We start from the raw sequence: 17,490 nt of genomic DNA on the forward strand, positions 1-17,490 counted from the left end.
ATGAGACTGGGATGATAGTAGTGCCCACCTCACATGATTGTTCTGAGTGTTATATGAGATATCCCGTGTATTGCATTAGTGTGACTTAGTCCAAGCTTGTCCTTCTGGCTACACGATAGAGCAGTTAGTCAAGGGCATGATGCTGGGGCAAGGAGAGCAATTTTATTCAGAAAGCCAGCAAACTGATGGTGGACTGGTACTGTTGTTCCAAAGACCATCTCCCCAGGCATGAGATTTGAGATTCTTTTATGTTAGGAGGAGGGGAAGTAGGAGAGGGTTGGAGTCAAAAGGTAACTGATATCTGTAGAGATCTGAAGAAGGTTGTGTAACTTCTTTGTCCTTGGTCAGTTGATCATTGGATGTACGAATCTGGTCATCCCATTCTGTAAATCTTGAACATAGCATTCATTTTTGTACGTATTTCCTTATTTCCCTGGGTGAGTTATATTTTGGATGGGAAACAGTTTTTGCGAATTTTAGCTGTTTGTGCAGGTGCAGGGGTGAGCAGGAGTTTCTAAGCTATAAGTCACAGTACCAAGGGAAGTAGAAGCAATATGGAGTCAGGCATGCTAAGTTTCTCTCTGCTGCATTAGAGCAATGATTTGCTGGAACTGAGTGGTTAGTAAATGTTATTCATTATAATTACCCCTGATTTCTCCCTGTCTCTCATTCCTTAAACCCAATTTATCAGAAAATTTATGTAGATCCTCCCTAAAAATGTTTAAAATCCATTGACTTCTGCCTATTTCTATTGCCATCGTTCTACTCTAACCTTCCATATTCTCTGGACCCCTAACAGGTGTCTGCTTCTTCTTGACTAATTTAAATCCATTTTCTTATAATAATCATATGCTATTTTAAAAAGTTTAAATGAATGATCTTTAAAAAATGTTAGTGAATCTCCATATATTTCAATCCCTTTACTAGCTTCCCATTAAACCTTTCCTTGACCTACATACCTTGTGTGTTTGGCCCCTGTCTCCTCTACAGTGTTACTTTCTGCTGTGTTATTTTCCTGGTCGGTCTCTCTAGTTTACCATTACCCACTATTCTGTGGCCACATTGGCCTTTCAATCATTTGAGTAGCCTTTTCCTTTCATGCTTTAAGGCCGTTGTGTCTGACTCTCCCTCTGCTTAGATGATGGGGCTTTCTCTCCCTCCCGAGCCTCTCATCCTTCTCATCCTTCTCATCTCTGCAAACATTAGTTCCTCAGAGAGACTTCCCTAACTACTCAACCTAAATTAGGGCACCACATTCCTCTTCTACCAGTCTGAAGCTCCCTAAACACATCAAAACGTTGATATTTCCTCTGTGCTGGGGAAAAGGTTGGTTAACAGCCTGTGATTATCAAGCATGTAACTCCAAGAGGAGTGTGCACCTTTACCGTAAAGATAAATTTTACACATTATGAACATTGATTGTAGAGCTATTTTAAGAAATAAATTGTTATCTCAAAATTGTACAAGCTAGCTCTTTGATACTGGTATTAAAGACCAAAAAGAAGCCTGCCCGTTGAACTGTTCTGCAGTAGGATGATGGAATCAATTATAACCCCATCATGGGCCTGTTCATTACTGTCAGTCATTTCTGCTCCAAAGAATATAATAGAAATCATAAAATTTCCCTCTTTGAAGTCGTTGCCTGGTTGCCGATAAAACCTTTTGTGTTTCTCTCTTAAAGTGAATGGTCAAGTTTGCTACTCAGACATGAGAAAAGAAGATGTCTCACAGTTAGAGGGTGGAAACAGTGGGGCAATCAATGGCTGGGTCCTGGCTGATTTTTGAATTCAGGGTAAAGTGGCAGAAAAATGGCTGCTTGACTGAACTAGGTCAGATTTCTCTGTGTTTTCCAGTTTCTGCCTTGTTACTTATTTTTAATTAATCCTAGGCCAGAGAAGGGAGGCACTCCTGATTTTTGGCAGTTGCCTAAAGCAGCCAGGAAGAAGGTTATAGGAATTCAGAATCATGATGTGAACTACTTTCACAATTACCTTTGTAGCTTTTCTTTGAAATAGGGGACTTTAAGGAATTCCAAAGAGTGCTGGGACAGATGCTTTAATTTAGGACAATTAGTATAAGTGGGATGACAGTATAAGTGGGATTAGTACAAACGGGATCACTTCTACTCTGTGCCTCCTGTTTGGTTGAATGGTGTTCCTGATTATATAAAAAGTATGGTCTCTTTTGGGAAAAGACTACTTTTTGTTGGCATATTTTAGTAGAACCTATGCCCAAATATTCTTGCTCTGAGGTGTGGGGTAGTGATAATCATTTGGAAAATGATGCATCTAAAAATAAAATACAGTTTTCTAATTGCAGAAAAGTAACATAAATTTAATTTTAAAAATTCTGCCAACCCACCATTAATATCATATTCAGTGGTGAAAAGTCAGAGAAGTTTTTTCTCTAAGACTAGGAACAAACAAGGATGTCAACTGTCGCCACTTTTATTCAACATAGTACTGGAAGTCTTAGCTGAAGCAGTCAGTTAAGAAAAAGAAAGAAAAGACATCCAGATTGGTAAGGAAGAAGTAGAACTGTCAGTGTTTGCAGATGACATGGTATTATATAGAGAAAGCCTAAAGAGTCCATTAAAAATTATTAGAACTGATAAATGAATTCAGTAAAGTGGCAAGGATGCAAAATTAATATACAAAATCCTGTTGGGTTTCTATGCAGTCATAATGAACTAGCAGAAAGAGAAATTAGGAAGATAGTCCCATTTTCAATAACAACAAAAAGAATAAAATACTTAGGAATAAATTTAACCAAGGTGGTGAAAGACTTGTACTCTGAAAACTTTAAGACGTTGATGAAGGAAATTGAAGATGACACAAATAAGTGGAAAGATAGACCACACTTACAGACTAGAAGAATTAATGTTGTTAAAGTGTCCATACTAACCCCAAACAGTCTGTAGATTCAGTGCAGTCCCTATCAAAATACCAATAGTACTTTTCACAGAACTAGAACAAACAATTGTAAAATTTTTATGGAACCATAAAGGACCCTGAATGTCCAAAGTGATTCTGAGAAAGAAGCACAAAGTTGGAGGTATCACAATTCCAGACTTCAGAATATACTGCAGAGCTGTAGTACTCAAAACAGTATGGTCCTGGCACAAAAATAGGCATGTAGATCAGTTGCACAGGAAAGATAGTCCAAAAATAAACCCACACGTATATGGTCAATAAATTTATGATGGAGGCAAAATATACACTGGGGTAAAGACCATCTCTTTAGTAAACAGTGTAGGGAAAACTGAACAGCAACATGCAAAAGAATGAAACCAGACTGCTTTCTTACACTGTATACAGAAATAAACTCAAAATGGATAGAAGGCCAAAATATATGACCTGGATCCAAAAAACTCCTAAAAGAAGACATGGGTGGTCAGCTCTTGGACAGTGTCTTTAGCAATATTTTTCTGGATCTGTCTCCTCCGGCAAGGGAAACAAAAGCAAAAACCCAGCCATTGGGACAGTAAACTAAAAAACTTGTGCACAGCAAAAGAAACCATCAACAAAATAAAAAGGAAACCTACTGAATGAGAGAAGATATTTGCAAATGATATATCTGATAAGTGCAGTTAATATCCAGAATATATAAAGAACTCATAATCCAGGAAAACCAAATAATTGATTAAAAATTGGGCAAAGCACCTGAATAGACATTTCTCCAAAAGAGGACAGATGGCCAAGAGACACGTGAAAAGACGTTTAACATCGCTCATCATCAGAGAAATGTAAAATAGAATCACAATGAGACATCACCTCCCACAGACAGAATGGCTAATGACTATTATAAAAAAGGCAAGAAATAACAGTGTTAGTGAGGATGTGAAGAAAAGGGAAACCTCATGCACTGTTGGTGGGAACGTAAATTGGTGCAGCGACTATGAAAAACAGTAAGGAGGCACCTCAAAAATTTAAAAAATAGAAGTACTATGTAATCCAGGAACCCTGCTCTGGAAGAAGAAAACAAAAACGTTAATTTGAAAAGGTATACGCACCCTTGTGTTTATTGTAGTGTTATTTCTAATAGCCAAGATATGGAAGCAACCCAAGTACCCATCCACAGATGAATGGATTAATAAGATGTGGTATATATGTACAATGGAATAATATGCAGCCATAAAAAGGATGGAAAGCTTGCCATTTACCACAACGTGTATGGACCTAGAGTATATTATGCTAAGTGAAATAAGTCAGACAGAGGCAAATGCATTATGATTTCACTTATATGTAGAATCTAAAAAACAAAATCAGTGAACAAACATAAAAATACTCAGAAATAGAGATAAGTGCAGAGAACATACATGTAGAGAGCAAACGTGGTTGCTAGAGGGCTAAATAGGGGAAGGGGATTAAGAGGTCAAACTTCGAGTTATGTCATGGGGTTGAAAATTACAGTATAGGGAATGTAGTCAATACTGTTGGAATGACTTTGTATGATGACAGGTGGTAACTACATTTATTGTGAACATTTTATATCACTATGTTTTATACCTGAAACTTATATTTTAATTAAAAAAAGATACTGTACCACAGTTCTGCCCTCCCATCAAGGCAAAGTTTTCATATTTTTCTTATTCCCAATTGATGTATATTTATTTTTCAATATAATTGTAATCTTGCAGTGATCTTCTTGTATTTTGTTTTTTGTTGTGTTATGTTTTTTCATATTTCATTTTTTAATAGCTTACTGTATCATTCTGTCAAGTAGATATATCATTATTGCCTAACCATTATCTCGTGGTTGGTTTGCTTTATAATGTATTTTTATGATATATTTTAAATGATGTCTTTGTTATGTTTTAATTTTGCAGGCAGAGACATTTGTTTGGGTTAACAATGCATCAGCGCATTCCCAGAGTGTTGCCAAGGCCAAATATGAGTTTTTATTTGGCAGATCTGAAGAGAAACCTCCAGATACTAGTAAGTGTTTCCTGACCCTCCTCCTGCAGGTAACAGATGTGAAGTGCTACTGAACTTTCCTATCTCAGAAGCTGAGAATTCTTCAGACCAAGAACTGATTTGAAAGTACCCAGAACAGGCTACAAGAATCACATCCAGTATTTCTTAGAAAGTTTGTTTTAAAGAATAATTAAAGCGAGCAGATTTCAAAGAGGTAGGAAGGTAGGGATGAGTGTGAAGAAGTACTCACTCAGTAATGATAAAGGGGATATTAATGTGTCTTGGGACTTAGCTAGGAAAGGGATTCTGCATGTGCTTAGGAACCTGGGCTCTGGAGCTAGACTTCCTGTGTTTGAACTCTGGCCTTGTAGCTTATAAAGTTTGTGACCTTGAGTAGGCTAACCTCTCTGTGCCTCAGTGCTGTCATCTGTAAAATGAGATTCTACAGGTTATAGATAAAATAGTTACATATATCTCAGAATTCTCTTAAGGTTTTAAGTAAATTGACTTATAAAAAGATCTAAGAGCCACGTGTGGCATGTAATAAGTGCTATGAAAGTGTTTGCTGATGTTATTACTTACTGTAATCATCATCGTCATCACCATGTCCCTGACCTTTGAAGTACAGTCTTGACTTTCCTCAATTCTGTCACTGTCTGACATTGATTTTTGTTTTGGGTAGACAAGGAATCTGACCTAATATAGTTGTTGTTCAGTTGAAAAAAAATCAAGTAATAACTGCATTTTGGACTTCTGTGTTGGTCAGGATTATGTGATGGACCTCGTAATATTGGGGGATAGCAAGAATGTAGTGCATATGCATTCATTTAAGAATTTCTTTTACCTTAATAATGAATACTTATTAGATTTCATTAGCTGCGAACTCTTAAGGAAGTATAAACCAGCTTGATTATTTAAAAAAAAAATCATTCTGCTTTTATTAGAATGCCCCAATTTGCTGTTTATCATTCAGCATAAATATCTAACTATTCTGGGCTTGAGGTTTGGGGCACTTAATCATCTGTTCACTATTTCTCAGGCAGGGAATACTGATTCACCCAAGACTATTTAAAACTCCTTCTTAAAACACACACACACACACACACACACACACACACACACACTCCTTCTTGACATAGCTTTACCTTTGCATGTCACATTGTGATTTTGTGCTGTTATTTTTGACTTTGATAAAAAATGATTTTTGCTTCACTATGTAGAGATAATATCAAATGCCTGCATAGTTCTCTGACTTGGAGGATGAGCTTGGCTCTTCTTATGTATAGGTTTTGAGTATACCTGTATACCTGGGACAAATCAGAATGACATTTTAATGACACTTTAAACCTGTTTTTATTTGCCTTGGTAAAGATGGTTAGTATTGTTTTTTTCTAGTGGTGATATGTTCTGCAAGTATGAAAGTATATATGCATTTATTGAATAAATATGTTTAAAGAACACTTAGTTGTGTAGTTACCTGTACTGGGCACTGTGAGGAAGCAAAGAAGTACAGATAGAGTTCTTCCTTTTAGGAACTTATTCTTTGGTCGGGGAGAAACAGATGTGTAAGTGACCAGGGGGAGAGAATAATCATTTCTAGCTCTGACTTCATGGAGAGGTAGAAGTTGAACTTTTTCGTAAAGAAACAACTAGTGTTCTGATTAGGAGGATTTGGAGGGAGGGTATTTCAGATTGGAGGGAATGGTATGAGCAAGGGTATGGTGGCAGAAAATAAAAATTCCTTGAAGGACAGGAAGGAGACTAGCCTGATTGGCTAAAAAAGTATATGAGGAGAGATAAGTTTAGCAAGATAATCATTTTAAAAGGGGCAAAATCATGGAGGGCCTACTAAGGCAAGGTAAAGAGTTTGCACAGTATCCAGGTGTGCAGAAGGAAGTGGAAAATCAAGATGGATTGATCTTGAAATTGGAATAGAGCAGCAGAAGCTGTTGCTTTCCACAAGAGGGTTGTTAGATACCTTTTTCATTTCTTTTTCTTTTCATATCTTTACATATCTTTTCATATCTTTACAAAAAATTATGGCATATTTTTTTTCATTTCAAAACACTGTTGAAATTTCTTTACATAGACTAGTCATCTGTCATCAAAACACTGCCCAGATTCAAAATACTGCAGGGTAAAGTAGTAGAGAGAATAGGACAGTGTTTTATTTGAATTTGATAGACATACTTCCTCCCACAAAGGTTTTTTTTTTTTTCTTAAAAAAAAAAAGTGATTAAATAAGTGACTTAAACTAGGTGCTCCAGAAACATACTGCTGGAGAAATGGATGCATCCCCAGTAATACTCAGGTGCCATCACCTGAGGGGTGGTACCCTAGTAATGACATACTCAGATCAGGTAAAGTCACTTGGTTCGTAAGTGACACTAAGGAAAGTGTCGCCGCTACAGGGAGAGAATGCTTAGACCTTGCCGCTGAGCAGGGACTTAATAGGAGTTGTAGGTGGGAGGTTCTAGGGAAAACAAGTCAAGATTATTTGCAAACTATAGCTTATTGCAGGGATTTTTGAATCAGTGACAAGGCTTAGGGTGTTGGATGGGATACAGGAGAACATGTGAATTGTGGGAAGATGGCTTGGAATTAAGATCTAGATTCTCATTATCTGTTCATCTAGTGTAGTGAAAGGAAAGCGATGACTGTGCTTCACTGGTTTCTTTGTTCGCCTGCTTTCTGGGAGCTGCAGCTTTCAGGAACTTCTCAAGGGCGAGAGCAGTAGTTGGTGATTGTTGAGAGGCTCTTGGCTATGTGTGACATCACTTGTGCTGTGACTTAATGAGGCTGTGAGTCACCAGAGGTAGGCTCTCCTCTTCCATTCCAGTCAGCTGTTGGAATACAAATGGAGTTGCATTGAACTTCAGAGAGATAGAAAGAGGTATCATAGGAGCCTCACCTGGAGCTAACCATAAGGCCTGTATTAATTAATTAGTGTTTGGCTGATGATCAGACTTCCACTTACCACACTTTTCCTCTTTAGGTTGCCTCACTTAGATGACCAGCATGGCTTTTCTAAACTAGTCAGATAAAGTATACTTTAACAGAAAGGTGGCTTCATTTTAGGAAAGTATGTTTTTTGAGGTGTTTGTAAGGCAGTATCAGATGACCACTGTCGGTTGGTCTCTCTTTTATCAAAATCCGGAAGGAAGAAATAATTGAGAAAGGCTTTGAAGAAAAGTAAGACTCTGGTTCTCAACTTACAGGGAGAACACAAGTGAGTTATGGAAGTGTGTGAGGAAGTAAAAGGGCTTGTGGGATGCTAAGAAAGAGAATCAACTTCTTATATTAACTCTTAGAAGTTGACAGAATCTTACTCCTGTATTCTTTATTGATCTGTTTATTCAGGAACAGCAGAGGAATTGCAATTTGGGACATGCAAAGTATGGCAAAATGTAGGAGTCCAAAGATAAAAGGAAAGGAACCTTACTTTTATAGAAAGAAAGGAAGATGGGAGGGGCTGCTTTGAACAGAAGTCCATTGGAAGAAAGAGTTTAGGTTGGTGGACAGTTTCTCATTGGTTGAGTCGTGGTATTATTGGTTGAGTTTATTGCTGGCCAGTGAGAAATTCTTCCTTTCTCCTGCTGAACTCATAAAGTAGGCTTCTTCCTGTTGGGAAAGCACAATACCTCCCTTCCTGTTGGCATCTGCAGTTGACAGTGGTAGGGCATGAGCGCTCCCCTTCTGGCCTCCCCACTCTATTTTAAATGAGGTATCCTTTAGTTTTCAGTTTCACAGACTAGCAAAAACCCACAAATTATTGTCAAAGTAAACGCAAAACCACTGAGGGATCGTTTCATAGCTCAGGACACAGAAAACTCTCATATTAATAAATAAATCAGTAATCCATAATGTTAATCAACTCACATTAAAATGGTATAAATTGCAAAGAGAAAGGAACTTGCATGGAAGGAGGGGTAGTCCATATTCACAAAAACAGGGAATCAAGATACAAAGAACCAGAGCTGGAATATTGTGAAACTGTAAAATTGGTTGTTTAAAAGATAAAAGAGGGAAGAGACACCGTTATGATGAAAGAGGAAAATGTGAAATTAGACATACATATTTGAACAAGAACCAAATATAAGTTATAGAAAATAAAAAAATACAGATTAATCATCCATGTCTCTTAATTTTTCCCTCCTGTTTTAAAATACTACCTTCCATTCTCTCTAATAGAAGTTTCACTTTGATAATTCTGTTTTATAATTTCAAAAGCTCTTTCCCAATCTCTGATCACTCAGTTTTCATTTTATCTGTTCTTTTATGTATGCATTATGTCTAATCTCTCTAAAGAATTCATTAGAATTTTCTTTTTTTTTTAAATTTTTTATTTTTTTATTTATTTGACAGACAGAGATCACAAGTAGGCAGAGAGGGAGGCAGGGAGAGAGAGAGAGGAAGAAGCAGGCTCCCCGCTGAGCAGAAAGCCCGATGCGGGGCTCGATCCCAGGACCCTGAGATCATGACCTGAGCTGAAGGCAGAGGCTTTAACCCACTGAGCCACCCAGGCACCCCTAGAATTGTTTTTCTAAGATTACCTTCTGTTTTTGTAATTTCTACTTCATCCAGGGTCAGTTCTATGTTATTCAATTCCCTTCTCCTCTCTAACTCCCCTTGTCCTCCACACTTCTCTTGGAAGCCACTGTTTTTCCTCAAATGTCTGTTGGAGTTGGTTTTTTTTTTCCCCATTCATACACATGAGTAAAGGACTGAGTTCCCAAATATGACAGCTAGAACTTCTTTGTGTGTGTGGAATGCATCCCCAACAGGCATCTTCCTTGTGTATAGAGAAGGGCTGAGAAGAATCTTTGTGCATTGAGATTTGTGGACTGGTACAGGGGTAGGTGGGTGTGCTGCCTGTTATATTCAGGCTAAGTCTTTGATGCCAGCAAGCCTCTAGGTAGGGAGGGTGGTTGGAGAGGGACCAACATAGGAAGCTGTGCTGTAGTTAATTCTTCAGTTAATCATAGTGACATCTCTTCTGCTTCCCATTCCCATTCTGCTTATCCATACCTATATGGACATCTGTCAACCCTGGGCTTTTAGCTTCCCTGAGGCATTACCATTAGGATATCTGAAGCCTTCTGGATTGGGTCTTGGTTGTGATTTCTGCTTTATTTTGTGGTTATAACCCCATCCACCCCTTTCAGTCTGATAAACTCATTAAAATTTCTGGCTTAGTAATGTTCCTCTTTTTCTCAGCATCGTTAACAAATTTATTTTCTTTGGAAATTTTCTTTTATTTTAATAGGATTTAGAAAAGGAGGGACACCTGGGTGGCTCAGTGGGTTAAAGCCTCTGCCTTCAGCTCAGGTCATGATCTCAGGGTCCTGGGATCGAGCCCCGCATCGGGCTTTCTGCTCAGCGGGGAGCCTGCTTCCCCCTCTCTCTACCTGCTTCTCTATCTGCTTGTGATCCCTGTTAAGTAAATAGATAAAATCTTAAAAAAAAAAGAAAAGAAAAGAAAAGAAAAGGAGAGGAGGCAAACTTGTGTCCTTGTCTGTCATGGTAACCCAGAAGCCCAAATAATTCTTTTCTCCAGCTTTATGACATTTAATTGACAGATAACATTGCGTAACTTTAATATTTACAGTGTGATGACTTGATATATGTATATATTGTGACGTGATTACCACATTTAGTTAGCATATCTAGATCTCACAGTTACTATTTCTTTCTCTCTTTTTTTTTTCTTTTTGTTTGTTTGTTTGGTGGTGGTGATTGCATTTAAGATAATACTCTCTAAGCATGTTTCAAGTATGCAATACGGTATTGTATTGTACTTTAAATCTCCATATTGTACTTTAAATCTCCACAATTTACTCGATTTTTTTAACTGGAAGTTATACCCTTTGACCAACATCTCCCCATTTCCCACCCCTTAGTCCTAGGTAATCACCAGTCTACTCCGTTTCTAGGAGGTGACTTTTTTAGATTCTCCATAAAAGTGAGATCATGTGCTACTTGTCTCTGTCTCACTTAGCATAATACCGTTAAGGTCCATCCATGTTGTTGCAAATGACAGGTCTTCTTCCTTTCATTATATATACCACATTATACCACATTTTCTTTATCCATTTATTTGTTGATGAACAGTTCTTTCCATTTTTTGGCTAGTGTAAATACTGCAGTGAGCATGGAGGTGCAGATATCACTTTGAGATACTTATTTCATTTCCTTTGGATATATACCCAGAAACGGTACTGCTTTTTAATAGCTTTATTGAGATATATATAATACCACATAATTAACCCACTTAAAGTGTGAAGTTCACTGGTTTTTGTTTGTTCACAGAGTTGTGCATATATCACACCAATTAATTTAGAATATTTTCATCATCCTAAAAAGAAAAGACTACATGAACTAGCAGTCACTCTGTATCCCCTCCCCACTGCAGTAGGCAACCAATAATTTATTTTTTGTCTCTATAGATTAGCTTATTCTAATCGCTTCATATAACTGAAATCATATAATATGTGGTCTTTTGTAATTAGTTTTTTTCACTTACTGTGTTGTTTTCATCCATGCTGTAGCATGTATTGCTACTTTGTTCCATAATAAAAAATTGCAGAATAATATTTTATTGTATGATAAGACTACATTTTATTTATCTGTTCATCGTTTGATAGATACCTGGGTTGCTTAAACTTTTTGGCCAGTAGGAATAATGGTTTTATAAACATGTGGGTATAGGTTTTCTTTTTTTTAAAAAATTTTTAATTTTTTAATTTTCAGCATAACAGTATTCCTTGTTTTTGCACCACACCCAGTGCTCCATGCAATCCGTGCCCTCTCTAATACCCACCACCTGGTTCCCCCAACCTCCCACCCCCCGCTGCTTCAAACCCCTCAGATTGTTTTTCAGAGTCCATAGTCTCTCATGGTTCACCTCCCCTTCCAATATCCCCCAATTCCCTTCTCCTCTCTAACTCCCCTTGTCCTCCATGTTATTTGTTATGCTCCACAAATAAAGTGAAACCATATGATAATTGACTCTCTCTGCTTGACTTATTTCACTCAGCATAATCTCTTCTAGTCCCGTCCATGTTGCTACAAAAGTTGGGTATTCATCCTTTCTGATGGAGGCATAATACTCCATAGTGTATATGGACCACATCTTCCTTATCCATTCGTCCGTTGAAGGGCATCTTGGTTCTTTCCACAGTTTGGCGACCGTGGCTATTGCTGCTATAAACATTGGGGTACAGATGGCCCTTCTTTTCACTACATCTGTATCTTTGGGGTAAATACCCAGTAGTGCAATTGCAGGGTCATAGGGAAGCTCTATTTTTAATTTCTTGAGCAATCTCCACACTGTTCTCCAAAGTGGCTGCACCAACTTGCATTCCCACCAACAGTGGAAGAGGGTTCCCCTTTCTCCACATCCCCTCCAACACATGTTGTTTCCTGTCTTGCTAATTTTGGCCATTCTAAGTGGTGTAAGGTGGTATCTCAATGTGGTTTTAATTTGAATCTCCCTGATGGCTAGTGATGATGAACATTTTTTCATGTGTCTGATAGCCATTTGTATGTCTTCATTGGAGAAGTGTCTGTTCATATCTTCTGCCGATTTTTTGATATGATTATCTGTTTTGTGTATGTTGAGTTTGAGGAGTTCTTTATAGATCCTGGATATCAACCTTTTGTCTGTACTGTCATTTGCAAATATCTTCTCCCATTCTGTGGGTTGCCTCTTTGGGTATAGGTTTTTATGTGGATGTGTGCTTTCACTTCTCTTGGGTATGTACCTAGAAGTAGAATTGCTGGATAATGTGGTGATTCTATGTTAAACCTTTTGAGGAACTTCTAAATTTTTTCCATGGTGGTTATATTATTTTATATTCCCATCAGCTATGTACAAGAGTTCTCATTTCTCCACATTCTTGTCAACACTTACAATTATCTTTTTTTATTATAACCATTCCTAGAGGATGTGAAGTAGAATCTCATTTTGTTTTGTTTTGCATTTCCTTAATGATTAATGATGTTGATCATCTTTTCATATGCTTATTGGCTTATTTATATCTTCCTTGGGGAAATGTCTATTCAGATCCCTTGCCTAGTTTTTAGTTGGTTTGTCTTTTTATGTTTGAGTTTTAAGGGTTCTTTGTATATTTTATATACAGGTACATTATTTGAAACTATTTTCTCACATTTTGTGGATTGTCTGCTTTCTTGATAGTATCATTTATAGCACAAAATTTTAAAATTTGATCAAATCCAATTTACTTGTTTTTTTTTTTTGTTGTTGTTGTTGGTTGTGCTTTTGGTATCTTAGGAAGCCTGTGCCTAATCCAAGGTCAAGAAGATTTACTCGTAATATTGTCTTCTAAGTTTTATAGTCCTAACTCTTAGATTTAGGTCTGTGATCATGTTGAGTTGTTTTTTTGCTTATGGTGGAGGAAGAAGCTAAATAATTCTTAATGAAGAAAGGTATTGGGTAAATGTAGAGCATGTTATTGATTTGTGTGACACCTCCCCATACACAGACTTCCTGGAGAGCAGGATGGAGATAAAGTCGCATTGCAGCCTAACCCTATTCATGTTCCTATCCTGATCTTTGCCTCTGGCCTTGGGACCCAGGAAAGCTAGGAGACATTGCTTTAGGAAATATATGGGTTGGTGTAGAAAACCAGAGATAAACAAAGTAACAAATGACAAATCCACTAATTCTAAGGTCTTCTGTTCTATTATTTTCTTGTCTTCATCACAGATACAAGTTAGTTTATAATTTTATGTCAAGTCCTTTGGTAAATCCTCTGTCTTTGGCACGTTTTATTTAGTTTACTCTTTCCTTTCCACTTCCAACCTCCTTCCAAACCATGATGGGAAGCAGAAAAGTGATTTTACACTATGATACACAAGTATATGTTAGACTAGCTCGCCAATCCTTGGCCCTTATTAAATTGGCCAGATATCCAGATGTCCTCTGTTTTTTCAGCTATTTTGCAGACCCTGCTTGGTAGGCAATAGTTTTTAGTGGTCTATTTTGGCTAGGTGAAGTGGGCCAGGAAGGCATTGTGAACTCTTTCTTTGGCTGGGGTTTTGGGTGATGATAGTCTAGTACTTCCATCTTCTCCCTGCTTGGTCCACACATGTGCACATAGCACTGATAGCCTCAGCTGTCTCCTCAGAACTGCCTGGCATCTCTTAGACTGAAATACCTAAGGAGTGTTGCAAAAATCAATGAGGATCGTGTGCTGAAAAGCTTATTCCTACCTTCTACTCAGTACAGTATTTTAGTTTTGCCTAGGAGATCCACTTTTTTTTGAACCAGTGTTCATTGTATTTTTTTTAAAGCACCTATTGAAAAGCTGAACAGGATTTGACTCTTTCTGAGAGTATGATATGATCAACTTTAGAACAGTACATCTCAACTGGAAAAGAGAGGCTTGTTTTTTTAACTGAAGTATAGTTGGCACGTAATATTATATTACTTACAGTTGTACAACACAGCTATTTAGGAAAGCGCTTTTACCTCTCTAAACATAAGGCACCAAATGTCGTCGAGGTCAGACTTTTTTCATGCACTTAGGAACCATTAAGGATTCATTTTTAGGGATTCATTTTTAAGGATTTTCCTCTCTGTGTGTTTTATATTAGAGAAGGAATCTTTTCTTGACTTAAGGAACTCTTTGAGTGCTGTTAGGATGTTTTAGAGTAAATTTGGATCCTTGAGATGGATCCAGGTAGGCCTTTAGCAGCATCTCCCTGCATCTTCCTTAAATCAACTGTCCAATCTTAAGTTTCCTTTTATTTTTACTTTATTATTTTATTTTTTTAAAGATTTTACTTATTTATTTGACAGACAGAGATCACAAGTAGGCAGAGAGGCAGGCGGAGAGAGAGAGGGTGGGGGAAGCAGGCTCCCTGCTGAGCAGAAAGCCTGATGTGGGGCTTGATCCCAGGGATCATGGGATCATGACCTGAGTGGAAGGCAGAGCATTTAACCCACTAAGCCACCCAGGTGCCCCTCCTTTTATTTTTAGATAGGAGGTGTCTTTTCCCTTTTATTTTGTAAAGCAGAGGTTATATACTGCCATCTTTCACTCATGTTTTATTTAGTTAGCCAATGTTTTATTTAAAAATTGAGCTAACTTTTAAAATTTGAGAAATTTCCTATAAAAACCCAGATTTCAGCCTTCTGTTAAAAATCCGAGAGTGCAACACTGAGTGGGCCCTGATGCCAAGCAGCAGCTGGCCCCTTTGGAGCTCCAGTCAGCAGCCCTCTTGTGTTATCTCCTACTTGCCTGCTGTCCGTTTGTTATCTCCTGAAGCTTGTAGGCATTTTGGGCTGATGGTCTCTGCTTCAGAGTCATACTACTATAAGACTTGACAGGTTCAGTCACGTATTGTGATAATGATTCATTATGTCGTAGTTTGCAAGCATGATTAGCACCAGCAGTGGTAAGCCATGAAGCTCATGCACAGGACTTTTCCAAGGGCTTGAGAGACGTAGCGGTTTTTTCTTCTTCTCTTAAAGAGAGCACCTCAGGTTGTGTAAGTTTCAGGAGACCCAAAAATGGATCTGGGCCTGCTGGCATGAAAATCACCTGTAGACCTTCCAAAGAGAACAAAGATTCCTGGGCCCCACCTTCTCCTGTCCTCTGCAGTTGAACGAGTGGGCAAGGCACTCAGGCATCTCTAAATTTTTAAATAGCTCCCCAGGTGATGATTATGATACACAGGCTTAAGAACTGTGCCATTATAAATACTAATTCGGGAGCCTGAATGGCTCAGTTAAGTGTCTGCTTTTGGCTCTTGTCATGATACCAGGATCTTCCCTGCTCATCAGGGAGCCTGCTTCTCCCTCTGTCTCTCCCCCGGCTTTGCTCTCTCTCTCATTCACTCTCTCTCTCTCTCAAATAAATAAATAAAATATTAAAACACACACACACACTAATTCGAAGGGATATGTGCACCCCCATGTTTATAGCAGCATTATGTATAATAGCCAAATTATAAAACAGCCCGAGTGTCCATTGACTGATGAATGGATAAAGAAGAAGTGGTATCTATATACAGTGGAATATAATTCAGCCATTGAAAAAAATGAATTCCTGCCATTTACAATGACGTGGATGGAGCTAGAGAGTCTTATGGTCAGCAAAATAAGTAAGAGAAAGACAAATACCATTCATATGTGAAATTTGAGAAATAAAACAGATGAGCAAAGGGGGAAACCAGAGAGGGGGGCAAGCTAAGAAACAGTCTTAACTATAAAGAACAAACTGATGGTTACAAGAGGGGAGGTAGATGGGATTGCGGGTTAAATAGGTGATGGGGATTCAGGAGGGCACTTGTGATGAGCACCTGGTGATATATGGAAGTGCTGAATCACTATATTGTACACCTGACACTAATCTTACACTGTATGTTAACTAACTGGAATTTAAATAAACACTTAAAAGAATTGCTGTATTTAAAAAGGTAATTACTTGAGCTATATATAAACCCAAAACTGTAGGGCTTAGGAACCACTGCCAGTTTGAAGATCATCAGATAAATGAGAGGACAGCTCTGAAATTAAAAAGTAATGTCATTAGGAAACATGATTAGATTATTAAAAAATAGTGCGCATTAGTTTTTAAAGAATTTATGAAGTTTTCTCATGTCTGTGATATTTGTCCATTCATGTGGAATTTCATCAGCAATTCCTGTTTTGCTAGCATTTATAGAAATACTTGCTTTGGGAAATGTATGGGTGGAATGAGGTAGAGATTCTGGAGTTACTATAATGTAAGATGGGAGTACGAGGGAAAATTACATTGCGGCCTGATAAACTGCCTCTGTTCTTGCTGCTTGAGGAGGTTGAATGGTTATGTTAAGGAAGTGGTTTTGGAAACATGTGGGGATGATTTTAACTGTCTCAGTGATTGGGGTGAGGGTTGGCTCTGAAATTTAATGGGGAAGACCAGGGATGGTAGGCGTCTTATAATCGAATGTGGGATAGTACTGCAGGAGGAAGAATTGTTCCACTTGCCGCCTGACCGTGAATGCCCTGCTGGACGTACATGTTGGGGAAAAACATGTTTCTAATGATCTGGACTTAGGACATGGCTTTTGTTTTGTTTTTTTTTTTAAACATTTTGTTTTTAAACAAATAAATTTTAAAGATTTTATTCATTTGACAGAGTGAGTGAGCATAAGTAGGCAGAGCAGCAGGCAGATGGAGAGGGAGTAGCCGTCTCCCCAGTGTGAGGCTCGATCCCAGGCCCCCAGTATCATGACCTGAGCTGAAGGCAGATGCTTAACCCCCTGAGCCACCCAGGCACCCCTGGACTTGCGACATATAAACAAAATGTTTTTTGCATTATTTTAAATATCACTGAATTTTCTAGCACTGTTAACTATCATGTGAACCAAGGAAAGATTTTACTTAGTTTGGAAGTTTACTAAAACTTATTCACCGTTTCAAAATACCATGTCTCACAGGTGGTGTTCATGGCTGTTGAGTCATCAGTTCCACACACCTGTTATCTGTGCTTGCGTCTTGCCATCCGGGTGACTCTGTGTTTAGAAGCAAGCAAGCATTTGACTAACCTACGCATTTACATAA

At 38.1% G+C, this 17,490-nt stretch overlaps 1 protein-coding gene across 1 annotated transcript in view; it reads left to right on the forward strand.

Annotated features, from left to right (window-relative positions):
* The window catches only part of LOC111144504 (pleckstrin and Sec7 domain containing 3), a 615,446-nt gene that overhangs the window by 156,808 nt on the left and 441,148 nt on the right, over positions 1–17,490 (forward strand). The window contains exon 2 of the mRNA XM_022498815.1: positions 4,829–4,937. Within this exon, the coding sequence (XP_022354523.1) occupies positions 4,829–4,937 (109 nt within the window). The remainder of the gene's footprint in view (positions 1–4,828; positions 4,938–17,490) is intronic.

This window comes from Enhydra lutris, unplaced genomic scaffold (assembly GCF_002288905.1).
Source record: "Enhydra lutris kenyoni isolate GAN:26980312 unplaced genomic scaffold, ASM228890v2 scaffoldscaffold11, whole genome shotgun sequence".
NCBI classification, from domain to species: domain Eukaryota; kingdom Metazoa; phylum Chordata; class Mammalia; order Carnivora; family Mustelidae; genus Enhydra; species Enhydra lutris.